The sequence below is a fragment of the Melozone crissalis genome, unplaced genomic scaffold (genome assembly GCF_028551555.1).
Source record: "Melozone crissalis strain CALT ecotype California unplaced genomic scaffold, PUWL_Pcris_2 ptg000004l_1, whole genome shotgun sequence".
NCBI classification, from domain to species: Eukaryota; Metazoa; Chordata; class Aves; order Passeriformes; family Passerellidae; genus Melozone; species Melozone crissalis.
This window is the reverse complement of record NW_026535782.1, coordinates 5872348-5899263: the sequence shown is the minus strand read 5'-3', so window position 1 is coordinate 5899263 and position 26916 is coordinate 5872348. Positions and strand designations below refer to the sequence as shown.

General features: G+C 40.1%; 1 protein-coding gene across 4 annotated transcripts; it reads right to left on the bottom strand.

The window, feature by feature from the left end:
- Positions 1-470: 470 nt before the first annotated feature.
- On the bottom strand, positions 471-21292 carry PUS7 (pseudouridine synthase 7). Of its 4 annotated transcripts, none has more exons than XM_054277331.1 (19): positions 21255-21278; positions 20487-20642; positions 19814-19873; positions 18815-19193; positions 16841-16925; positions 16611-16712; positions 15807-15951; positions 13844-13861; positions 11462-11573; positions 10107-10184; positions 8380-8508; positions 8092-8217; positions 7735-7796; positions 7241-7401; positions 6198-6324; positions 5394-5495; positions 3019-3148; positions 1886-1977; positions 471-1204 (listed from the first exon to the last, which is right to left on the bottom strand). In XM_054277331.1, the coding sequence occupies exons 4-19, from the start codon at positions 19162-19164 to the stop codon at positions 1068-1070; spliced, it is 1956 nt and encodes a 651-aa protein (XP_054133306.1). In that variant the 5' UTR covers positions 19165-19193; positions 19814-19873; positions 20487-20642; positions 21255-21278; the 3' UTR covers positions 471-1067. The 4 variants fall into 4 exon arrangements, with proteins under 4 accessions (XP_054133306.1, XP_054133314.1, XP_054133298.1 ...); XM_054277339.1 differs by having other exon boundaries at positions 20547-20642; XM_054277323.1 differs by lacking the exon at positions 20487-20642 and having other exon boundaries at positions 21255-21292.
- Between the last annotated feature and the right edge of the window lie 5624 nt (positions 21293-26916).

The window sequence follows — 26916 nt, the reverse complement described above, 5'->3', positions numbered from 1 at the left end:
GCCCCGGCCCGCGCTCACCGGGACACGGCCCGGCGGAGCCACTGCCCACCGGCTCGGGGCTGCCCCGGCCCGCGCTCACAGGGACACGGCCCGGCGAGAGCTGCAGTCCGCCGGCTCTGGGGCTGGCCCAGCCCGTGCTGAAAGGGACACAGCCCGGCCAGAGCCGCGGCCCGCCGGTTGCAGGGCTGTCCCCTCCCCGTGCTCACAGGGACACGGCCCGGCCAGAGCCGCGGCCCGCCCGCTCGGGGGCTGTCTCGCCCCAGGGACGCGGCCTTGCACCGCACGGCCTCCCCGCCCCTCCGCTCGCCGCCGTGGCCGGCGACAGGACTGCAGCACAGGTTTGCACTAGGCTGAAAAGGCCAGGTCTCTTTAGAACAGCTGCACAATGGTTTTTTTTCCCCCAAGAGGAAGGCCGGCTCGTTCCCCGCCAACAAGGGGCAAGGGACAGGCGCAAAGGAAGCACTTACTGCTCAGAGTTTCAGGTTAGTTTATTTTTAGTACCTGTTCTTTAGTACAGGTATTAGCTGGAAAATACAAGTATTTTCTCAATGAAAAGTCGAACTATTTAAAAGAGCTGTACAGCTTTACAGCACACAAAAGCCTTGCTAACAGAATCTGCTACCAGATCAGTGCAAATGCTACCAGCAAAACTCCAGCAATACATATGTTCATCAGTATCTTAATTTTGTTGTAATTCTTCTTTCCCCATGTAATGCATTATATTTGAAAAGACTTCAAGAGTGGCTGAAGTCTTCCTCTTGAAAACATTCAGTGCTTGCCCAAAGAAAGCAAGCTAAACATTCTTCCAAGTCTAATGCCATTATAAGCACAATTCTAAAGATGCACCCATGTTACAGCTCAGGTAACTTACTCATTCAGTAAAAAGCACCAGTCACTAAAATCTGTATTATATTACAGTCACCATCTTGCAAAGGACTACTGAAGTTAAATGATAGCACTAAAAAACTTAAAAAAATACAAATCTCTTACTGTGACTCTTTAAAGATTTGTACAGGACGTGTAAATAAGAAAACACTTTGTTAAAATGAAGTCATTCTGCAGTTCATTTAGCGCAGCCAGGTCGTATTCAGTTGTGTCTGGTTCTTTATGCTTGTGTCCATTTTCAAAACTTCTCGAATCGCCATGGTAGCGTAAGTGGAGGGGGGAAGGGAGAACTCCATCTTTAGTGCCCTGAATTTGCCATCTATTAGCAGGTACAAGAGACAAAAAGCAAGAATAAGTGGTTAAGGTCATATATAATGCTTATTCTGGATGCCATCTAAACTGAACTAACAGCTTCCACAACCAACTTCCCCTGCCCATAAAGCAAAACAACCACCATCATCACACTCCTGTTTATAATCCACAGTGAAAAATTTAATGAAACCATTTTTTAACATTTTCTCTCAGGACAAAGTGGTGGTTTCAGAGTTTTCTTCTTCTAAAAGCACACATTCATTCTTTCAGACTTAATCCCTAGCCTGTCTTCACTTTTCTGGAAAGCAGTGTTAAAACACCTTGTGACCAGAGTTAAGTATTTCAGTCATCTGTGCTCAGCACCAATAATACAAGTTCAGTATATAGACAATTTGTGACTTAATTCCACCTTTGTTAATAGCAGACACTTACTGTTAAGCATTTACCTGATTTTACAGATGCCTGTAAGAAAATGTAACAGTCAATACTGATGCTGGAGAGCTGGTTTGCACCCTTGAGAAATCAGGGTCCTTATTTAGATGCCTGGCCTTAGATGTCATTGCTACCACTGCTTAACAAGCAACAGTTAAATGAAAGCTCTTCCTTAAAGGAGCTTTGAATATGTAGCAGTTGAAAGCAACAGCCAGATCTAACTTCCAATTTGCAAACCAGCAAAAAATCAACTTACCTGTAGGGAGAACTGGTAATGGTTTTCCTTCCAGTTTATCCAGATCCGTAGTAAATAATGGGATTTTAGGATCATCATATGCAACAACCTCCCTTTATAATATACATAAAATGTATTATTATTTTAAATTATTTAGGTTTACACATTTTATATAAATATGTATTATTATAATACTATTTTGTTATTATTACTGCAATTTGGCATTTACAACTGAAATTGAATTAGGCAAAATAACAGGTAGAGCTTTATGTAGAAGACTTGCCCTGGCTTTATGAAGATTATTAAAAAACAATTTTAAGTTAGTGAGAAGTTTCTTTGCATAATTCATCTGTTTGCCCTTGTGTGCTGTCAGAATTTCCAACTATACAAGAAGTATAGTTCATGAAATTAAGGGAAGAATGGTGTCAACTCCCAAGAGTGGCTAGCAGGACTGAAGCCTTTCAATAGTCATCCAAACTTTGAAAGGGCTAAGACACATTCCATGGTTTCTACCATTCATTTAAAGGAAATCCCATATGTAAACATGAGGCTGAAAAACTAACTGGGAAGTAGACAAGCTCAATATTAATTAGTGCTGATGTTTCAAGTATATAAGTATTCCTATTTCTGTGCTCCCTCCTAAACCCTCTATATATTTAATTCTATGCATCAGTGATCATGTCTTTCTGCACATTTGTACAGTTCCCTGTTTAAAAGGTTGCCATATGAAAACTAGGTTGTATCTCCAACAATAGTGATTTAGTAGGGTTAAGTGATACAAATTTTTTTGACTGACAGGTAATTGGAGACCAACTTTCTCACAGCAAGACTACAAAAAAACCCCGTTTTGAGTATTATCTACCATTTTCTCAACATAAGTAATTACCTATGAAGTGTTCAGGCAAGCCCTTGGAAGGAGTGAACAACTAGATAAGATGTCTTGATACTCCTCCACCACAGACCAAGAGAACCAAGGAAGAAATAAGGGAATAGTTCCACTTTAGCTGCATTAAAAACATGAGAGAAGGGCAGAGAGATTCCTTTCTAGCTATGTTTCAGTCTGTGTGCATGTCCCATGGATCAGTCTCATGTTGTTTTGTACTTAAACTCTATGCTGTCAACTCAAGTGTAATTTCCCTTATGCTCCCACTCACCAATTGACATTCTGAGGCCGAATGATAATCTTTCTGTATGCTCCAGAAAGTGAGTAATCTCTGATTTTATGCCTCATGTTGTTGATATCAAGGTTGTCAGCTACCAGCATCTCCTTGTAGGCCTCACCAACTGCAAGAGAGGAAAATATTTAATAGGAGAGAATGTAGTGTGGCAAATTTAAACTGTTTTCATGGATTATTCCTTTCCCTTACATCTAGTACTTTTCAGCATAGATGGGATAAATGCTACACAGAAGTTTAAAATTACTGCAGATCTTATTACCTGTTTACTTCTACAGCTTGATTAGCAGAGGCAGTAACAAAGAATGCATCAAATCAAATTTCAGCTGAAAACAAAATTTACAAAATACTTCATTGACTTTTAAATGTGACATTTAAACTCATATATGCTTTCCAATTTTCTAGACTTCACAGGATTAATCTCAGGTACATGGGGGAAAAAAGGGCCAGACTACCCATTACTCTCTCATTAAAAAGCAGCAGAGAGAAATCAGTTGACAAACTGACAGTACAAGAACAGTTCAATCCAATATCGAGGAAAACGTGCAGGGAACTCATGACTGACCTCATCTATAACACAGAACAGGTGAAACCTGGGGCCAGCTACAAAGAGCAACTCTTTGTCCATGCACACAGAAATGGTGTTAGGAAAGCCAGAGCTCAGCTACAGTTGAAAGCAGCAAATGACATCAAGACCAGGAGGAGTTCAGCTGCAACATAAGGACTGAAAGACTGCAGGGAAAGCAATGGCCTGGTGCTAAACAGGGCAGCTGGTCTAGTGACAGACATCAGGCTGATGGTCTCAGTGTCTTTTTGCCTCAGCCTTGACCAGCAAAGTGCCCCAGGCCTCTCTTCTTAGAGGCAAGGTCAAGAAAGAGGGACTACCAGCAGTTGGAGAAGGGTTAGAGAGGCTGAGAGAGCTGCCTCATGTCATGGTGAAGTTTTTCTCTATCATCTCAGAGATTGTGCAGATCTAGGGATGTCCCAGACAACTGTGGAAAATCAAGTGCTTGCACCCAACTCCAGAAAGAGCAGGAATGATAATTAGGGAGTTACAGACCAGTCAGGCTCACTCTGGTCCCTGGGAAAAATAATGGAGTTAATCCTCTTTGGGCACACAATGACTGTGGTTTTAATAAGGAGGAGAAAAAGAAAAAGTAAAAAACCCACCAATACTACTGTCTTCTATGATGAAATTACAACACCTATGGATGAGGGGAGGTGCTGTGGGAATGTCAATGCAGTCCCAATGCATTCCCACAGCATCTTTGTGTCCCAGGTTAGAACACTACAGTGGGTGGAGAAAAAAAGAAAGGGAGAGAAAAAGAAAAAGGGGAAGAAAAAAAGAAAGGGGGAAAAAAAAGAAAAAGGGAGAAAAAAAAGAAAAAGGGAGAAAAAAAAGAAAAAGGGAGAAAAAGTAAAAAACCCACCAAGAGTGGGTGGAGAAAAAGAAAGGGAGAGAAAAAGGGAGAAAAAAAATAAAAAGAAAAAGGGAGAGAAAAGGAAAAAGGGAGAGAAAAGGAAAAAGGGAGAGAAAAGGAAAAAGGGATGAGAAAAGGAAAAAGGGATGAGAAAAGGAAAAAGGGATGAAAAAAAGAAAAAGGGAGAAAAAGAAAGAGTAAAAAACCCACCAAGAGTGGCTGGAGAAAAAGGGAGAGAAAAAGAAAAAGGGAGAGAAACCCACCAAGACTACTGTCTTCTATGATGAAATTACAACACCTATGGATGAGGGGAGAGCAGGGGCTGCTGCCTGCCTTCAGCAAGGCTGTCAATGCATTCCCACAGCACCTCTGTGTCCCAGGTTAGAGCATTACAGTGGGTGGACTGTAAGTGGGTAACAGCTGTCTGCCTCAGCATCTCACAGTACAGTCACTACTGACTGCAGCTCTACCTAAAAGCAGAGTTCCTCAAGGAACTGAGATGTGTCCTGTGAAATAGTGGAGGAGAGCTGGAATTCACCCCAACCAATCTGTGGGCTAAACCAAGCTGGGGTGGCATTCAGTACATGCAAGGAGAGGACTGCCATTCAGAGGGACTGAGGCACAACAGGAATGGGCCAAGAGGAACCTCATGAAATTCATCAAGGACAAAATCCTGTACCTGATTAAATCCTTGCAGGGGTACAGGTTAGTGAGAAACTCTGCTCTGCAGTCATCTGGGATTCCCAGTGGGAAGGAGACTGAGCAGAGCACCCTGGCAGCAACAAAAGGCTGACATTAATGTTTTAGAGATCTGAAGTGATGTATTGCTTTAAAAGTCACCAAGGTTGAGTACATCCAATCTTCCTTTAAAGAACAATCTCAAAGAAGACTTATGTTTTCAGAGTAAGCACTTCAGTTAACAGTCAGACTTACTTTTATGCTTTGGATAAATAACATCAAATCCAGGCAATGGCATCACTACATCATGGATAGTGTAGTTATCAACATCTCCTTCTTCAATGTGAACAGCTGTGGCTAAAGTCAGGACAGAAAAATGAAGTTACCAGTATAGAGGATGCCTGTGACAGTGAACTTCAGCTAAATTTAAAATAAAGCCTTTGATTGAAATAAGCTTACTCTGAGAAAGATAACTACCATGTTTTATCTCCACTTAACAGACAACATTTCTAAGAAAAGAAGGAACAGCCTCCAAGGCTGTCACAGTTACTGGCAGAATCACAGCCTAGCTTCCAGTGACTTGAAACTACATGAAGGAAGGACTGCAAGAGGAACAGCCCCTTCCATGCACCAGGCATACATAAAGGAGAATGTAGGAAATGCCAGAGCAAATACAAGCAAAGAAAGTTTTAACTGAGTGGAGCAATCAAAAACTTTTGAAGTAAAAACTTCATCATGTCCTTCCACAGTCCTTCACAGCTCAACTAGGATTGAGGTCATTTTTGAGAATAATCAGTCCTCCATAGTCTCTCTTCCCTATCCAGTTATTTGAAAAAACAGGCTAACAAACAGCTCATGGAAGTCTAATACCTAACTTCCAATCCCTTGCACAATTTGTCTAAAACAGGCCTAGGGATTCAGCTATCACTGGGCCAAAACTGGTGAGAGAAAAGAAGCTATGTAAGCAGTATCAGACAAACACTGACACAACACAAACTATGTGCCTTGTTTCCCTAGCAATCTGAACTATACAGCATCACTGGCTTTGGCTGATTTTACCTCCTTTAAGTATGAGATCTCCTGGTACAGCTTTAAGCCCATATTCTTCTATTCTCTTGCTCACCATATTATTCCACACATAACTCTGGTAGCTGTGAATGTACATTAAACGATTATTTCTTGGTATCTAGAGGTAAAGAAAAAAAATTAAACACTAGATAAATATATTAAACATTAGATAGAGGTATTTTTTGGTTTTTCTGACAATCATAACCAAAAAGGTGTATATTTGAAATGTCACCTTATCTGGCAAAAAGGCATGCACAATTTCTTGATATACATTTCTTTTTTTTATATTTTTGATATACAATTTCTTGATTTTTGTTCTATGTTTGAGAAAAGGATATGTGAAGAAATAATGCTTTTACACATTTGAAATCTGCACAAAAAAGAACTGTGCTTAAATTTACAAAAAAAAACCCCAACACTTTTAACTCTACAGGTCAAACATACAGGTCTATTATAAAACACTGAATTCATATTCAAGCTCCTGAAATCTTAAGTAAATTCTGCAGCTGTGAAAGCACTGTGTTATTCTAATTATCTTCTTCATAAACAAGAAATTATCCCCCAGATCTTACAATGGGCCCAGTAGTTTGCTAGTGATGAGGTATTTTCTCCAAAGACTTGATCTTGATTACAGCACTTGAAAATGACAAGTGGATCCATCACCTCCATATCAGGCTGATTCATTAGCCCACCATCAGTTTGATTTATACTTTTAAAGCAACAGGAAAACACTGAAACTGAGCATTTGCACAATTCTCAGATCTGTATTATACATAGCTACTAAGTATAGCTGTATTGCTGCCCACATACCAGAGAGACTGTTGTATAAATTGGAAAGCTCATTATGCATACATTAATTAGAGATGTCTTCAGTTACTCCACAGCAGTACTTCCAGCAAAAAGGCAGGATAAATGTAAAGATTTTTAAACTTAACTTTCAACTCATCAAGGATCAATGAGTCTATTTTAAATTCATCCTGATACCATCAAAAGAATGTTTATTCAAGTAAATACCACCCAACTTTTACACTCACTATGCCAAATGCAGAGATTATGTTCTTCATTCCATACTTTAAGAGTCCACGTAGAAGCTGTCCTTCCACGCACCTTTTTACAGGCAGTTTCTTGAGGGCTGCTGCTGGATCTTTAGTCTTTGCCCATTCTTCTCTGCATTTCACTAAATATCCCTTTTCAGCTAGAACAAGGATGTAAAATGAAAACATTTTAACTATACACCAAAAAAAGCATCCATCTCACCTTTTGTTAAAACAGTTGAAAAATTAAAGTTTCAGTCATGGTGATTAGAGATGAACAGAATCATAGAACACTTGAGGTCACATGGAGCAAACACTAAGTATTCAGGTCCCTTTCTAGCCCCACTGCAAGGAATTGCACAGCAAGGAAAGTGAGGCAGAAAAGGAGAGTCTGAAGATTGCTTCTCCACTGCTAAACTGGCTCAAGCTTTTCCTAAACATATGCTTATGGAGAAGAGGCAGAAACACAGGATGTATCATTTTTCAGTTCTCACCTCCTGGTCGTGGCTTTAATATCAAATCCATTACTTCATTCCAGTTGTTCTGTAGAATAGCTCTAGGATTCAAACAGGAAAGTGTATTAAGAATTGACTAGAATTATTTTAAAAGGATTTAGCCAACTTATCCAAAAAATATGTATTAGTGTTTAGACTTATGCAATATTAAAAGTAGTGCTATTATGCAAGATAACTGCTGAAGCAAGTTCAGAAACAAGATCTTTCTTGAATCTAAATTTAAAACTGGTACAGGCAATATGTTAGAAAAATGTTCCCAAAAATACATTAAGTTACATGGTGATAAGAGTAAAATTAAAAAAAAAAGAAGGGGGGTAGGATGAAAGCAACACATACCTGCCAATTTGATAAGTAGGAACAGCTGTGGTTCCAAATCTTTGCATTCCATAGTAATTAATAAATCCAATTTCCCTGAGTGAATGCATTGCTTGCTCTATCTGCTCATCAGTTCCTGTTATGTTTCTAGCATTAAAAAAAAAAAAGTTATAGACAGATTAAGGGTATATGCTATTTTGAGATGCCCATTAAAGTTCAACATTAATTTAAATTAAAAAAAAACTTCTTTATCTATTTAAAGAAAAAAACCTTTTAACAGAACCATCTAAATACCTACTAACATACTACCTGAGAACAACAGTGAAATGGTTCCCTTGCAGTTCTCCCAATTTCAGTGGATGGTTCTTGTAACTGAAATTTCCTAATTTGAAGTTCATCAAACATTTATTCAAATGAGCAAGTCTTTGTGCAGTGATTCTAAAAAAAAAAGACATCAGTGACCAACCTATGCTTAGAAAAGCAGATAAATACAGAAATACTGCCATTACAAAATGAAAAACAGTGAGTCCAGTTTCCCCAATTTTCTGCCTTTTCAAAATACTTTAATGAAAGAGCTAAAGGAAGATAATACATAATTCTTAAGGGTACTCACACAAAAGAAAATGTATACTGTGACAGACTGTTAGCACTGTCTTTTCACATCTATATTGCAGTATTGATGTACACTGTACCCCACAAGCTGAACTCTGCATAATCTGAGTAACTATTTCATGAATACATACACCCCAGTCAGCACAGCTATGAATACAGAGTTAAGTAAAATTAGCTACTGTGTATGCCTAGAGCAGATGAAGGAACATGGAATCCAACGTGTCACTGATCTGCCATTTTTGTTGCTGGTATTTTTGGAAGCATACCCTGTTCTTTGCATCACCAAGCTGCTCTTGGACATTTCTGCTGAATTTTTACCAGGATAGTGGAGCTTATGAAGCAGCATGGCCAGCATACTCAGCTTAGAGCAGGCTGGCAACTGGCAATGTCCCCTCCCCTGTGCAGGAGAGCCAGGGGCTGTGGCACCACGGAGCAGACACCACACAACACCTACAGCACTCTGGAGCCCTTGGACACAACACTGAATGTGATAATGTTAAAAAGTAAATGGAACAGCACCTGAGATGGCTACATCACAAATCTGGTTAACTGTCACCAATTTGCAAAGCTACCTTGCATCAACATGAATCTGGGGCCTCTCACAATTGATAAATCTGAATTTCTTTTTATATATGTTAATGCACACACATACAGAACACTGGGAGAAAATATATGAGCAGTTCAGTAGTAGTTCTCCTTTTAACAAGGATTTGATCAAACCTCTGGCTTTCAAGCTCTGAATTCCTCACTCAAGAAGTTTGGTTTTCAGAAAGTTGTAAAAAGTAGTGCAGGTGGGATATTCCTGCCAGCTAAAACAATATTGCAATACATGTCTGGGAGACATCTGCCATTCCCAGTTATGGATCTAACACTAACCTAAAGTGCCCAGAAAACATATAATTATCTTAGAATATGACAAAGTAAATTTTATTTTTCTTAGAAGGTGACTTAAAGGAGTAGGTGAAGGCAGGAAAAACTCCTCATCATTTTTTTGCCCCTTCTGGCTATTCACAGATGAGCAAGGGCAGTGTCAGCCTTCTCTGGCACTGTTCAGAGTACAGTGGGAAAGAAAATAGGATTCTATCTGTAGAGAGGGGGAAACAAAAGCCAGGAAGAAAGTGGGACATAATTTTCACCATGTCATTCTGTTTTTCTGCTGTTGCATGAGATCCAAGCAGCCTAAGAGCAGGCAGGCAATCTGTCCCACTGCCTTGGCCAAGTACACGTGACCAGCCCGTGACTCAGAGCACCACTGACTGAAAATATCACCAGTAATCACAGAATACAAAAGGATTGTGGCATCTTCCACCTGTGCTCTACAAGGTCAGGACCTGTACCTGCCATTTGTGTCACTGAGTCTTTTAGGTATGTATCCAAGCTACCACAGCAGAAGTGCAAATCCTCCAGACTGTACTTTTACTCACCTGAGAACAGCGATCTCTTGAACTGTTATAGCCCTTTTATCTTTAGTTCCCATGTAGGAAAATATGTTTGGCTTCACTCTTAAAAGCAACAGTAAAAGATATTATGTATATTAAAATAGCAAGAGATCAAACATAATTTTAAGCATAATTGCCTAGAATGATTAATCTTATAAATTAAAAATAGAAAAATATACCTACATTCCTCAGAACTGGGTTACAATTTGACGTGTGTGTGACATTTTCTAATCTCACCCATGAGTACATAAAACACAAGAAAACTTCTGTTTTAATTATATGTAGACAATTAACTTTTAACACAACAGTGCTTGCAAAACATGAACTTTGAAGTACTTCTTTATATACATTAACTGGAGAAAGAAATGAACAGTCACCACCAACTTCACTCAAAAAAAAAAACACGTCCACTTCTTCCTTAACTTCAAACCTCTCTGAATACCATGCCTGCACATTATGAGAGACTATGAGAAGTTAATTTAAAATTTGACCCACTCCTGTCCCTGAGAGGAAAATTTCCTTTCCTTTTCACTTTGTACTTTACAGCCTGTGTTAGATGGAGTATTTCCAGTTATGCCAGTTAAGGGCTCCAGGGAGTAGCAGGATTGCCATTACATGCAGTCTTACACCTAACTATGCCCTTGCCATTTTGTTCTCAATACCAATGCTAAGTAGTTCACTGGTTAAGGTCTAGATTACAAATTTGTTTTTTGGACAAGAAGGGAAAAGTGGGGAAGTTTCCTTATGAGTAGATCACTGAACTGACCCAATTTTAAAACTGTTCTTCCTCTGCAATTCACTGTGCTCATGTCACGCTTTGGCAAATCTTTTTGTTTCTGCACTTGATGGGGTGAAAGGAACTAAGCCTGTGTTGCCATGGAGAAATTAATACATGGAACAACAGTTTATCAACTGTAATTGCTTAGGAACTGATCAGCATATTATCACAACAATATCTGACAGGTTCATAACATACTTGCATATATTCACACACTGGGGAAAAAATGGCTTTTAATTCATGTTACGTACATTGAGGCTTTCAGCTGCCAAGCCTTTCTCAGATCAGCCAATGTAAATTGAGGACTTTTTCCATTGAAGCAGTAGAGTAGTCTTTAAAATTTCTTAGGCTCATTTTGTTCCATTCTCACCTCCTCACAAAACTTCGATATTTAACATTTGACATTTTAAAGTAACTTTTCATTTTAAGCTGTCTACAAATTAGAGAACAGCAATCACTTGTGTTGCTCTTACATAATTACGAAGCATAATGTTTGCAGCAACAAGAAACATGGAGGGAGAGGGCTGCATGCCAGCCAAGATGGCAGAAACAACGGCCTTACCTTAAAAATTTGGACAGGACATTGATGGCATCCATAGTGTCTTTGTTCTCCTTGTACAGTACAAAATGGCAGTAGCTTCCCCTAGATTTTGGCCAAGAGTGCTTTCTTGGATCTTTAAAAGCAGAAAGGTTAAAGTGTCACTTTTAAAAAAATTTAATATATTTGCCATTGCAACCACATTTACTTTAAATATGCAAGATACAATTTCTGCTAATTTCCATCTGCTTTAAAAAAATGAAAAGGAAAGAGTTAATTGCTGACAGCAAAAGCTGTAAGGCACATTGAAAATACCTCCCCTTCCACTGGACAGTAAACTTCTCTTTAATCAGTTCTGTCACCTAGAAAATCCTGAATGAAATAGTGACAGTTCCTTTATCATGAAATTATCTGAAAATATTGCCTAGTCATTTAATTGCTGTATCACCTGATTAAATTTCTCAAAAACATTATCATTATACTGACTTTCAGCAACAGAAGCTACACCACATTTCTTCTAGCTCCTTCTATAATTAATAGTTGAGAACCACTGGATTCCTGTTTGTGGGAAGACTACCATTATTATTTATAGTACAGACATATTCTTTATTTCTGTAGTATTTTTTCTGTGTGTCATACAAAAGAATGAATCATATCACTACAAAACCCTAAGAAATCATGCTCAAAAAATTGCTTTAAGATGGTTCTTTTTTAAAATCCAATGGGAGCAAGAAATCTGGTACAAAAGAGACATGAACATACAATCCATGGCAGGTATGGTGCCGTGCTTAGAAAAGGCCAGAGGCTGAAATAACTTCAGATCCCACAGATTAACAACTGATTTACAATTCTGTGCTATTATTTGACATTTTCTGTAGAAGGAAGGGAACTGTCAATGATTTGCTCTTTTTTGCACATTAAAAACCACCAGAGATAAAACTTTCAGTTTCCAATAATCCACTGTCGATGACATTAATGGGAAGGGAGACTGATTCTACAGAGGTTTAGCAACCAACTGTGAGGTTCCTTCAATTCTGAGGTTTATCAATTCCTTGTTATTTAAGAACAAAACTAAGGATTTGTTTTGTTTTAAACAGGAAGTCCCTTATCTCTTGCTGTGACTAAGCAGACATACCTGGTTTTGTAAAAAAAAGGCCTAAGCATCTTTCATAACAGGAAAAGCTAACTGAAAAAGCCAGCCTTATTTCAATGTACAAACACCAATGCAGGAAGGAAGTTCTTGGGAAATACTGATCTTTTTTTCACACTGGTTTTACAAAGTCCAGATATCCCACACAGACAGTAAGTATGTTTAATTCTTGCTTGTTTTTGAGAAGCTGCCATTCACACACACACTTCTGCAAAGACAATTTTGGATGCTACAGTATAAAAATATATATATGCACAGGTTTTAGTCACCTAGAATTATTGCATCACTTGCCTTGCACCATCAGTTTCTAAGCACAGCCCCCCTCCCACAGAGTTTCACTGGACCTGAACTGGAGACCTCATACTCCTGCTGGTCTCCCCTTCTGAGGCAGCACTACTCAAACTCAGTCAATGCAACAGTGCACTCAGCTGCAAGTGCAAAGTTCTCCACTAAGATCTCAGCAATTAGAAGAGAGTAAGGCACAGCTCAATTCACAAAGGAGAACCCCCTCCAGCTGGAACCATTCTTTATATTTAACTATTACATCTTGCACATGGTCATTTCAACACATGCCAAGAAGTGAGCCCTAATGTGCTCTACACTAAAAGGATTCTGTAGGTACCACACACACACACCAATGGGCTCCTCATGCTTTGGGCACCACAGCCATGACCCTATCCAAAGGAGGCTGCAGCCACAGTCCTGATACTCAACCATTCCTCACCCAATACTGCAAAGCATTCAACTGGGTAGACAGAGCAGTGGGACAATCTGCAGTCCTTATTGCTGTGTTTCAGAGTCATGCTACATTTCTGACAATAAAATTGTATTTCCAAGCCTTTTGCTGAAACTCGAGGCTTGGAAGCCTTTTTTTAATAGCAGGGTATGTGATAAATGTTTTTAAAGTTGTATAAAGACAGATAGTAGTGTCTGAAGTAGGGGCTGAAGGGCAAAGGCTTGGCTAACAAATCCATGGGAAATTTACTATAGTTGTCAACATGAACTGAAAAAATTGATAATTCATATCACTTATTACTAGCAGACTTACTCTGCACCAAATGAATACTGCCTATACTGCACTACAAAAAAGAGGCAGAATAAGCCTAATTCTTGGCTGTTTCAGGGCATTTTAAGTGATACTTATGTGTAGGGATTTTTAAGAAACTGTTACAATTTAGGCCAGTCCTGTTGCTATTTAGGAGGTCATAATGGTTGGCATTTCATTTTTGTTAGTATGAAATGTCAACGTCTCTTACCTGTTGCAGTTCTGACCTCTGTCCCAATGCAGAGCATAAAGAGTACAAAAGAGTAGCATTTAATTTTTAGATTGTCAAAGGGTTTTTAGAGGTGAACATGCAGGTTTTATGGTTATGGGATTGTTTATGCTTCAGGGAGCATCCAACAGCTAGGTGGTGGATGACAGCAATTTAGACAATTATGGAATGAAATCGTGCAGAGGCAAACAGTGAACATATGAAAAGCTTCAATTGGAGATGCAACAAACTTAATTTGAGGACAATGATGGAACAACAGTTTACTGACAATTTAGTAATTTTAAGTATTTGGAGGATAAACTGACTATGGAAACAAAGCAGCATCTGATTTTAAATTTTAGGAAGCACGTTTGGTAATGTTTTATGTTATCAACAAAGTAATCAGGCATCTCAGCTAATAATCCAATATTCTACACTTCTGAAATGTTTCTTGCCTGGGGAGTCCATTCATGACTAAAACATGTTTGTGCCTATATAAAAAGAAAGATATATATAATCCTGACTAAAAAGAACTTCAATCTTACATCCATAAGCATTTGCACACACTCACAGAAACTGACACCTCCACCAACAAATGCACAGGTGCCTGCAGCATCACAGCTGGGGAATCCAAGTTTAAATAGATGATGCTTCTCTGCATCACAAGATGGTGCTCCACATTATGTTTTAATCCTAGAGACACACCACTAAATTCTTTTCAGCATGTTTCAAATACTTAAATTCTTTTATATATTATCCCTTAAATCAGCTTAACAACATCCACTTGACTGTAACAGTGGTTAAAGAATAGAAGCAGCAGAAAGAAAAGGTGGAGGAAAAACCATTACAAACGAGCAGAACAAAACTGGCTGAGGAGAATTCTGTGCTGGTAAGTATACATACTCCATGCATAAAGCATGCAAACATACACATTTTCTAAACATGACTAAATAAGACACATAAACACATTATAATTGGACCAATAAAATACAACATTCCCATATTTGCTTATAACAAGCCTTAAACAACTAAATTATAGGGGAAATTACTTTATTCCCCATTTTAAATGACTCTATTTCTTTATCGTTCTTCCATCTCCTTTGTCTTTAAAATTAAAGGGTTAGGTTTACATACCATCATTTGTAGTAAATTGAAATGACAAGGAATACAACCAATTTAAACCAAACCTTAGTATCTTTAGTTAAATGTGCACCATTCTGCAGGTAGATAATCCTCTAAACTTACAGTAGCAACAAATTTTTAGTAACATTAAAAGATGTAAAACATGTTAATTTATTCCTAGTATCCAAAACAGTATTTTGCTAGATTAAAGTGGATAACATTTCATTTTGAAAATCCTTCATGACTTTGACTATTTCGAAAGATTAACTGTGATCTATAATGAATAAAGATGATTTTCTGCAAATATCATTAGCCTTGGAAGCAGAAGTAATAATCATGGTAAGCTATGTTTATATGAAACTATAACTCTGAGTAAACAAAAAGATGCTTGTCTCTATTCAAGTCATTGAGAATTTTGTCATTGGTATTCAAGACAGTGAAGATTACACCATTTATCAATCTAATGTACATTTTCCAACTACAACCTCTTACATCCACAACACACACTTACACACACAGCTAAGATCGTGAAAGTTAAATTCAAAAAATACTGAAAATAAAGTCTCTGTTTTGCCTATTTCCACTGAAGTAGAAGATAATATTCTCTCCTCTAATATGGCTGTATTGGATGAATTATTTGGAAAGAAAAACAAGTAGAAATTTAAATTTAAAGCATTTCTTGTGGTCCTAATCATTTTAGATGCACAGCATCAGCTGAAGCGAAGGAAAAATGAAGTAAGACTACGTTAGGAAGCACACTCACTTGAAGTACTTGCTAACAATTCTTACTTTGGGGATAATTTTAGCATTTACTTTACCCATCTGCTGTGATACTGAAACTCACTTGCCAATGCTTTTTTCCCAGCAGCATGATAAGCAATAATGTATTTCTTTCCATCTCTATCTTCTGTTTTAGTCTCTAGTCCTGGAAACAAGGACTTCACAGCCTGATGGATGATGGTTCTTTTTTCTTTGGTGTCCTCAATTACCTGTGTTAATGCACATACATGCAGAAACCAAATGAATTAATACAAAAGGGGAGGATGCCTTAAAGAAAAAAAAATTAGCTAGATAAGATTATTCAGTGTGTGAATGCTTCTTTGAAACTACCAGGTATAATCCTACTCATCTCCATGTCCCAAATTTAGCTCAATAGTTATTCTTTCAATATATGGAATATTTGAATGTTTAAAAATATCAATGCTTTAATGTCATTTTCTTATCTTTCTTGTTACAGAAAAGCATATTTATCTTCTTTTCTATTAAATCACTAAACACTGACCTTCAAAGTAGTGTTCCATCAGGATAGATGTTTTATGTACATCTCCTTATTCTTTAAAACAATATACTAGAAGGAAAACAAAATACTGCAAGGTAATCTTAACACCACAGCAATTAAAACCTATATTGAAGTTCCTGTGTACAGTCTCACCAAAATCAACGTAACAACTCACATATGCATGAATTTGAGTACATCTGTAAGACTTCAAATAATTAAACACCAAACTGTGTCCAGTTTAGGGTTATCTGTCACATCATGCTCAGACTGCTCTTATACCTTACACACATTAGAAAGGATGTACCTTCTACTCCCTCCCTCAGCCTCTCTCTGCCCCATCCCAAACTTGATATCATTTATTAATTTTACCTCTATGGCAACACTAGTTTCCTTATTCTTAAAAAGCTGGAGCTCCTCTAAACGCTGCTTGTCTTCGTCTGACAAAACTGTAAATGTTTCTTCTGATGGGTCCTAATACATATTTGGGGAGAAAAAACAAACATCCAATAACCCTCATGGAGTAACTTCCAGTTTTTCAATGTTCTTGCTTAAGGAACATTAAGAAGCATAGCTATTACCAAATCTATCTCAGAATTTACCTCATCATCCACTGGAACAGAAAAGTCATCTAAATGGCTCACACGTCCATCTTTGCCTATTTCATGGACAACAAAGTCTGAGTATCTGATAGAAAGAAACATGCATTACATTTGTAATAAAAATCCCACATCACATAAAGTCCTTTCCTAAAAAGCTGTTTGCAGAATTCACTGAAAAATTCTGAATCTGTGTAAATCAATTAACGTAAAACAAACTTAACAACCATGAGAAGGCTGTACCTATTCCCACCCCCCAGAAGGATACCACAAGAACACACAGGCAAATGCAGCAGACTTCTTTGCAGATCACCAAACCCTGCTGTAGTTAGCCTGAGTCATTCTCTCACCAGTTTGAATAAATCAGTAATGCTTATCCTCAATCCCAGTCATTACTGCCAATTAAGACTCTACTGCATTGCCACAATGTGCAATGCATTAACTACTGCATTATCTCTGACACTGGAAATCACCTGCAAAATAAAGTGCATTTCAGGCACTCTACAGAAGGCAGGACAAATTCAGCCTTGCTTATATATTCAGTTGTACAGAAGATTCAAATAAAGTTACTCTGCATACTTTATGACAGCAAAAAAGAATTTTACTTTGACATTTTCGATTCAGTCACTCATGTCTAATAATAAAAACAGCCCAACTATAACAGAGCACAGTTGGTTTGTGTTGCAACTGCTAAATGATTTTAAGCAGCATTTGCTAGCAAAGTGGGAAAAAAAAAAAAAAGAGAATAATTCTTATTCTATCAATGTTGAAAGATTAATAAAACTTCAGCATGGGAAGCTTTCTACTGTACCTCACCCAAGCCCCCTTTTGCCCCTCTGTGCAGATACACAACATATTGGTAGAATTCCTTCCTGAGGAGTGTCCTCTCCTGTATTATCTGCAGCTGTCTAGACATGCTAGTGATGGCTCCATAAAAATGCCAAGAGTGAATTAATAATAGGTGTTAAAAACTAGAATCCAAAAAAAACCCCACAAACCCACGAGTTTTCTACCACATGGCTACCTTTGGCCAACCAAAACTGGCAGATTTCCCAGAAGAAGGTTCAGCACAGACTATGTTTCAGAGAAGGATTACACTAGCTGCTTAATGCTGCACATAAAGATTAAATCCATACATATGTATATATCATTTTATTTAAAATTATCTATGTATGAAGCCAGTATTTAAACACAGGAACTTTTCAATGTGTAAACAAAGCAACCTGAACTGCTTTGCTAAGTCAGAGAAACAGTGATTCTCACTTCAGTGACCTTTTGTATTTGCATTCTGTTTTATTCAAAGCTATTCTTTAATTTAAAAAATCTAGAAGTTTCATTTTAAAAAGCTACTAAGCACCAAACATCTTAATAAATATATAAGGTATACGTATAATAAATTCCACATCCTGAATTTTGAAACTCCCTTCTATGTAAATTACATTAGTGAGCAGACAATAATTTAAAGCCTAACTATCCTTGTTTACAGACATTAGGACAAAAGAGTCAGAGAGATGCAAAGAACCAAGGAAAGAGGCTTTGATGCCATTTTTCAGTACATCTCATATGAGCACTGAGAAGAGGTACAAAAGGTGGGTGTACTGCATAAGGTTTTATGTTTCTGCTACTGCCAGAGAGCAAAGGAAACAGCAAAGCTCAGTGTAATCATGTATCCCTACTCATATAAAGCTTCCTTCTTCAGAGCTCCATTTGACACGAAAATAAATTAAAAAAAAAAAACCAAAAACCAAGAAAACCAAAAACCAAACACACACCAAAAAAACCCTAAACAAACACACAAAAAAACAACAAAAACCAACCCACAATCTTGAAAAGTCCTAAATTAAACCTTTCCTTAGCAGTAAATAAAGTAATGAACCTCACTTAATCCAGCTGCAATCTGTGAGTCCAAAAAGGAAAATGGAGAACTACAGCTGTGCTACACAAGGAATTAACATATGAAAGAGGACAAAGAGTTACCTCTCTTTTAAGATTCCAGAAAACCCTTTGTGAGAGCTAACAAATTTAGTTATGCCAACATCGCTTTCTGTCAGTCCATGCTTCATCATGTCTGCAAAGCTCTCTGGATCTCCATCTTCATCACTATCCTCTAGTTCCTCCTCTTCCTGCTCCTCACTTTCCTCTGTGGGGATTATTTCACTTTTCGTGTCCTCGGGTTGTTCTGTTACATTCTCAATGCTCTGCCCAGAGTCGTTCTCTGCCTTGGACTTCTCCAAGATCTTCTGTCTTTTAATTTCATCTGCATTGGCCACATCATCCTCAGAGCGAGGACGTTTCAAGGATACACTATTCACTTCTACAGTTTCCATGTTTAAGGCACAGGGTAGGATAGGAAGCCCTGGAAAAGAAGAAGAAAGGCTTATTTTCTGTCTAAGAGCAATATCAATACATAGGCACTTCACTCCAAGGACTCTGCCCTGTGCAACTTTTCAGGAAAACCATAAACTTTCTGCAATTAAGTTAAAAATCAAATAAACATTTTGAACACTTAGAAACAAAATGTACTTTGGGAGAAAGAAGGAAGACATTGAGGGCAGCATGCATGCTGGACTACAGCAGAGCAGGACTCAGTGCTACACTGACCACTCTTGCCCACCCTTACCGTGGCTGCCTGCAGCCCTGTGCACACACAGGCTCTGCTGTCAGCAGCAGTTTAGTGCCTAAGAAACTGTTTGTTCCCAAGCCTTCTCTTTAACATGATTACTCTCAATTATTCCCTTCCCTATCAAGATTCCATCTTGCAAAGACTGAGAGAGAACGGCTGAGCTCCCACAAAGCTGAAATCTCATGTCTTTGTTTTCTATGTGCTTCCAACACACACAATGCTACACAGAATTCAAGGTGGCATCAATTCAGCCCAAAAGATAAGAGGGATGAGATATGAAAATCATTGAATCAGTGAGACAAACAAAACAACAAGGAAATTAAACAATCTCTGAGAAGAACATGACTACTCACGCTGGTGGAATAGGGCTCAGAGTTGCAGCCTTTGTGTCAGCAGAACCACTGCCTTCAGATCTGAAAAAAAGAGGAAAATAACTCTTTGAGAAGGTTTTATGGAAAAAATATTATGGAACATATATGAATGCAATCACATATGGACTCAGACAGACATGTTAATAAATACAACTGCCAAAGTATAACCATCCTAGTGACACAACATATTATTGCTATTTAGCAAGCTACAGGGAAGAACTTTGGTTTTATTTCTAAGTGTATAAAAGGAAACCGGGGTTCCTAGAATTAGGCATGGACAGGACCTTTCTTCCAGCATCACCCAATTGGCACAGTGTACTATGGATGAAGTGCAGGTTTTAGGAGCAGGAGGAGGCCATAAACTGCCCTGTGTGGGCCATGGCCAGTTCAGCTGGCTCCACAAACCCACTGCCTGCCACCCTCCAACTCATGCAACAAGCACAGGGCTCCTCCCCTGCTCCAGTTCATCTGAGAAAGGGAGAAGCTGCCAGTGGCAGCAAAGGCAAAAGAAAGCACAGAGGGGACACGTGACAGAGTGCTCAAAAAGGCACAGGGAAGCATGGAGAAGGGGACAACTTCTGTGGACACAGCTGGAGAAGCACTCTTGGAAGGAAACTCTCCTCACTGGAGGAGGGACACTCCTGATGGGACTGACCTGTGGAGGTGCCCACGCTGGGACAGGGACACCCTTGAGGGGCCCAAGGAGAACACTCACATGGGAGCAGAAGAACTGAGCAGCAGAAAGAAATCTCCATATACCAACTCCAACCTCCTGCACTACTACTGCCTTCCCCAAGGGCCAGAGCATGACCTGAGGGCCAAGGAGGAAAGGGGAAGAAAGGAGTTTTCTCCAAGTCTGTGTTTAGGTAGTGGTCTTCATAATATATCACCAAACAACTGGTAATTAAAAGTTAACTGGCAATAAATTAAATTCCCCATGTCAAGTCAATTTTGTCCACAACAACCAAGTTTCTAAATTAATAGGATTTAGCTGTTACTGAGAAATTAATCTAGGCAGGGAGCAGTATTTTAGAGCTACACACATCATCTTGTATTATTTCCCCACCCACTAAATAGCATAATCTACCCAATTTTAAAGGGCATGTTAAAAGAAGTCCCACAACTAACTTGACAATCAGGATTTGCTGGGTTGGTAAGTAATTGTTACAGCTGTTAGCCAGGACTGACTTCATGGCCTGGACACCTCAGTGAAGAGATCACCAGATTAGGCTAAAAAGGCAGGAACAACTGTTTTAGAAACGCCTGAAATGTTTTGCTCAAGTGAAGAACTGAAAATGAGTGCCACAAAAATAAATGAACAAAAGGGAAATAAGGAGAGAGTTAGAAAATTAAGTGCATGTATGGCATGAAGAGTGGTAAAACACACACACAAGAAAGCAGAACAATTAGCAAAACAATGTACCTTCAAGCTGAAAGCACCAATTTTGTCTGTCTTCAAATTCAAATAAAAGTTCATAAAATCCTTCTTTCAAGAGGAACAACACATAAAAGTCATAGCCAAGTGAAGCAATTCACCACTGTTTCCAGACTCTCTTCCCATGTACCAAAATTTACAGAGGCTGGGTTATAAAGCATTGAAGTGGAAATGGCTTTTAGATGGCTTGTATCTTCACACAGCGAACAAAACAGCATTCAGCACATTGAAATCCTCTGAGACACCTGCCAAAGGTAGTAAGAAGAGAAATCTCGTGCTTCTTAAATAAAACTGTAATACCTAGCTATTGATTTATACAGACTGTTACGAGAATTTGATGTTGGGCACAAACACTTCGGAGCTGTCACACACAGACTATTCTCACAGCAGAACAGTGACTCACATTCTACAGAGTGCTATCCTGTGCCCCACGGCAGCCATCGCCGGGATGAATTCTGCAGGATAATTGCCTGAAGGAGCACGCTGAAGCGAGCGGGCACACACTGCCTCACTTGCGCAGGCTGCCAGTGAGAGGCTCCTATTATTTTTTGACAGCTGCTCAATTGTCTCGGCCCTTTTCCTAACAGGTGTTTCTATAAAAGCCAGAATCTGCATAAACATCAACTCTGCAGCAATTTCGATGTTCTAACAGAGACTGAGTTTACTACTACAAATAAAACACTTGACTCTTCGCAACAAGAACCGCCGAGCGATTACTGCTGGCGCGGTACCAGTCAGGCGGGCACGGCGGGGGCTGCAGGGCGCTGAGGAGCCGAGGTGCGAAGCCGCCTCCTCATGAGACGAGGCACGTGCGATTAAAAGGCGGACGAGAGGAGCGCGATGGTGCCGCAGCAGCGCCCCAAGGCCAAGCCTAGCGGGGAGGGCAGCGGCGCTCGGAGCCCGCGGGCCGGGCCGGGCCGGGCCGAGCCGCCGCCACACCGCCGGAAGAACCGCTGCGAGCGCCGAGGCTGCCGGAGCAGGGCGGGAGGACGCGCTGGGGTTGGGGCCGGGGCAGGCGGGGCACGGGGCCGAGGCAGGAGGAAGGGCTCTGCCGCGGGGGTCCCGGCAACACGCGGCGCAACATGGGGGCGGCAGGGGATAGCCCTGCGCCGGCGAAGTTCCCCGAGGCAGAGCCACCCCCCCCCCCCCGGCCCCACCGCGGAGCCCCGCGCGGCTGCCGGGGAAGGGAGGGCACGGCTCCGCCCGCCGCTAGGCAGGAGCCGCCGAGGGGGAGCCACTTACCCGCACGGCGGCACGGGAGGACGGCCCGGGCGTCAGCGCGGCGGGGCGGGCGGCGGAGGCGGCGCGGAACGGGCCCGGCCCAGCCCCGCGCGGGCGGAGGCGGCCCCAGGCTGCGCCCGCCCCCGGCCGGCCCCGCCGCGCTGACGCCGGGCGGGGAGCGGAGCCGGGCCGGGAGGTGAGACCGGGCTAGGGGCTGCTCCTGCTTCCCACGCTTCCGACACCGCCGGCCCGCTCGGGATGCCTGGGAAGAGGCTGGGGTAGGCAGGCGGGGATGTACGGAAGAACTGCAACTGTGCAGAACAAAAGTTTAATATCTAAAAGGCGGCTATAGCCAAAGCAGGGAATCGTGAACACGAGATGAGGCCTTCCTGAGCCTCCTGGCATCTGAAACACGTGGCGCTAAGTGAACATTAGTCCCAGGACCAGGGAATGTACCATTGAAAACCTACACTGTAACTATGCAAATCACTTTAAAAACCAGGCCAGATCTGTGCTGTCAGTCCTTGCTGATACAGTTAGAATGTCATCTTCTACCCGCTTTTCTATTTTAAGCACTGGTGCAAGGAAAGTATTTTCATTAACTTCAACACGTAGATTTGTCCTTATTTTTAAGACCCTGTGTGTCATGTCCCAATCCCAGCCTGTCTCAGACTTCCTCTGAGCCAGGCTATTAATAACTTAGTGTCTCATACTTCTTATTCTCTAGTTGTATTGTATTCACAGTCTTAGTGATGAGACTTACAACTGGTATATGTATGTGGGTAACTTATTTTCTCTTCTCTTGTACTTACCTTCTCTCATGGAGTAGAATAAGAAAGTAACACAATGGAGTACTTTGCTCGGAATTAAAAAAAATCCCAGGTATGCATGAATTCCTCAATGACTAGCTTATAAAAGACCTCATATAGGAAAAAAGAAAGGAGCAAAGATGCAGCTCTCCTTAGGTCTGAGCAGAGAGGGATCTATGGAGATTTATTTTATAAAGCCCTAGGGGATCAAATCTTTGTCTTTTCTACAGAGCTTTAGTTTACCATGCATTGGTCCAACTTTTTCTGTCATGTAACTTCTTGCTTCTATCTTTTGCAGGAGAACTTCGCTAAAATACTTATTTTTCCTCCTCAAAATTCCTACATTAAGTACCTGCTTGTCTTCAAAATCCTTGTCAGTAATTAAGTAGCTTCTATCTTACAACTCTGCTTGGTATGATAATTACCCTTCTCTTAGTTTTCCCTATTGACTACATGTTCATCTATCATCCCCTACCATCAGCTCAGATGGAATTTGGAGTGGTATGAAGTACCTCATACACTGAAGAACCAGCATTTTGAAGGACCTGCAGGTGCTACCACAAGGTAAATAGATTAATAAGATCATTCCTATGTGTTTCCCAAGTCTTCTAATATATTCAGAAAAGTTCATTACTCCTTTCTCAATACCAACAAGATTCTCTGACATATTAAAGAATTGTCTGCCTGTGTCTGAGAATCACAGACAAAATGCACAAGATCACCCTTTCTATGATTCAGGGGCTGGAAAGAGGGAAATGCTCTGAAGGTCTGCTTCAGAGATAAAACTGATCCACCCTGGCAGGTAGAGACCATCAGTAGAGTTCACTGAAGATGGCTTTCTCAGTCACCTCCTGTTATGATCTACCCTTAACATGGTTTCCAAGTGTAAGCTGGCAAAGGGCTCACAGTCATGACCTCTTTCTCTTTCCCTTAGTCAAGCGCTCCTTTTACATACAGAGTTATACTGTAAAATATAAAAAAAAATAATATGTGGTTTGAGCTTGATTTTTTTCCTCTGGTTGGTTTAACAATTAAAACCCCTTCTATTATAAATTATCTAATATATCCATCGGTTGGTATCATTAAAATATTACGTTAATCTCTATTACAATGTATCAGTATATTCCCATAGAAACTTTGTTAAGTGTAACCTAAAGGAGGTTTGTTTTGTGGAAAAAAAATACGAGCGAGCTCTAATAAGTTTGTGATGTCTTCCTACTCTCAGGCTCCCTAGGAGGGGAAATCAGGATAGCAGATCTCAGCAGATGGGAGCATAAATCTAGCTAGGAAGAGAATGCAAGTGAGAAGCATCTTGAGTCAATCTCCTCCAAAGATGCTCGTTGAAAATCTGAAGGTACAAAGTTGAGATGTTCCCAGCCTATAGAAAAAGCTAATAAAATAGAGCAGCAATAACTGCTCTCAGTCTTGTTCAGTTCTATGCCTCCCAGGGGCACAGACAATCAGGCAGGTAAGTTGTAATTTTACACCCCTTTGCACCAGCTGCACTTAACTAACCTGATTTTTACCTGCCGCTAATAGCACCACAGAAAACTAAAACCAAAGAACTATTAAAAGCCTAATGTATTTTTCATATGTAGGTTGTTTGCATTTTTCATGCTTATTTTGAGGCCTTGCATGAAGCAAAAAGTGGGGGTGATAACTCATTACCATGCAAAATTTAAAAATATAAAAGTATGAAGAAGAGATTTTTTTGAAAATACAGAATTTTGTTCACAACGCAATTTCAGCGAGAAGGTTCCTTGAGGAATTTTGAAAACAGTCCAGAATGAATCATACAGATTTCCAAAATAATGACAAAAATGGTTTTCCAAGAAAACAAGTTATCAGTTTATAGCACTTTAATAGGCCATCACCTTTAAGTTGATGCTTCCCCTTTTCCCTTCACCCATTATTTTCTTTTAAATAAAAAGCTGCTTAGTTTTGAAATTAACCTCTAAATCCATTTGTCAATTAGTTGGCAATCGAAGAAAGGTGGAGAAGCATCTTATCTAGACAGATGAGGAGAATTTTAAGCAGAGAGGGTTTTTTTTTTTACCAAGTTTGTTCATATCTAAAAAAATTAATGTGCTCTACAGGCTGATTTTAAAATAAAAATGCATTTGACTATAGAAAATCAACCTTAAGCATGGGATTGGGAGGTAACTGTGAAATACGTTTTTTTACCTTAATTTCACCATTATGCAATTGACTCAGGGGTGCTGTAAAGCTTTGCAGCAGTGTAGACAAAACAGGATGTGATCACCCACAGATCTGAGTGGCAGCCTTCAGCTTTTGCAGAGATGGTAAAGAGCAAACACAATATGAAATAGGGATCTGCGCTGGAGGAATAATTCTGTATTTCTGCCCCTATTCACAATTCTCTCAGAAAGCCTTTAAGGGGTGAAAGACCTTCCTTGTAATTGTGCAGAGGAGGAGGGAACAGCTGGGATGGGACAGAGGCTGAATGAGGGCTGCAGAGGAGCAGGGGTGAGGAGTGATGCTGGGTGGGACCCCCTCTTGCAGCAAAGCTGCTGCCTCACACACAGCAGGAAAAGCCAAGGCTACAAAGGTGGAGGGAGAAATGAGCTCTCCTGTCAGCTCATGCTGCATTCATGGGGAGGCCTGCAGGGTAGCAGAGTGTGCTCTTTACATGCCTGCCTGCCTTGCCTGTGCCTGCTGTCACACTGGGCTTTCCATGAATTATTTTAGCTGCCTTTGATCACTGTCACTGCTGTGAAATTTTGTACCTTATTAAGCTCCTGGTAAAATGCCTGTTTTCTCAGTGCAAACTGCATCTGGCCACTAAAAACTGTTAAGGCACAACATTCATATCAAAGATTCACAGATGTGAAAGTGAAATGGATGGTGGGAATACCTGGGGTATTTTTTACTCAGTTATGAATGACTTTAAACTCTCCTTCCTCATCATCCATACAGAAAATCCTGGTACCTGAGTTTGGCTAACTCGCAGATTATAGCCACAATGTAGTACTCCTTCTTTATGTGCCTAATTCTGCATGTAGACAATAAAATCCAGAATACAAATAATCTTTCACCTTTCTATCACCCATCACTTTCCTGCTGTTTGAAGATACTTTGGGATATATGAAGGAGACCTCTGGCATTCCTCATTCACATATGGAGCTGTTCTAAGTGATTAGCACGGGCAAAAGTAATCCCTGGGTCCTCCTGGCTGCTTGACAAGAAGAGCACAACTGACTTCAGGCTACTCTGTAGAAGCAGTACAGAAAACATTCATGGTTTCCAATAGGAAATAGGTAATATTAAGTGTGTAATTTTACAGCAGTTTGTTTTATCTGAGCACTCACTGGGCCAGTGCAACCATACTAGGGGCACATAAAAAAGGTGTCCTATGCAGGCAAGGATGAGGAACAGAATCCTGAATCCTCTCAGGTACCTGCTAGCTGGTCAGCTGGGAACATGGAATATGTTCTGAGAGCAACCACCTTCGCTGTATTTTTCAGTGTACAAAATTACCCTGTAGCTATGAAATAAGTGCAGTGTTAGGGATAATTTGTACATCATGCTAAGTTTGGCTGTGGGGCACAGTGGAAGCTGGATAGGGGGCTGCTACAGTGGTTTGCCTGATTCTGTTCCTT

What these genes read in the sequence shown, in the direction of transcription:
- PUS7 (XM_054277323.1), bottom strand. Translation starts at nt 19,164, where the DNA reads ATGGAAACTGTAGAAGTGAATAGTGTATCCTTGAAACGTCCTCGCTCT. An exon ending in CTGTTCCAGTGGATGATGAG is followed by an intron (nt 16,713 to 16,840) that starts GTAAATTCTGAG and finishes AATATGTATTAG; the next exon opens with GACCCATCAGAAGAAACATT. An exon ending in CCTACTTATCAAATTGGCAG is followed by an intron (nt 7,797 to 8,091) that starts GTATGTGTTGCT and finishes TTTGAATCCTAG; the next exon opens with AGCTATTCTACAGAACAACT.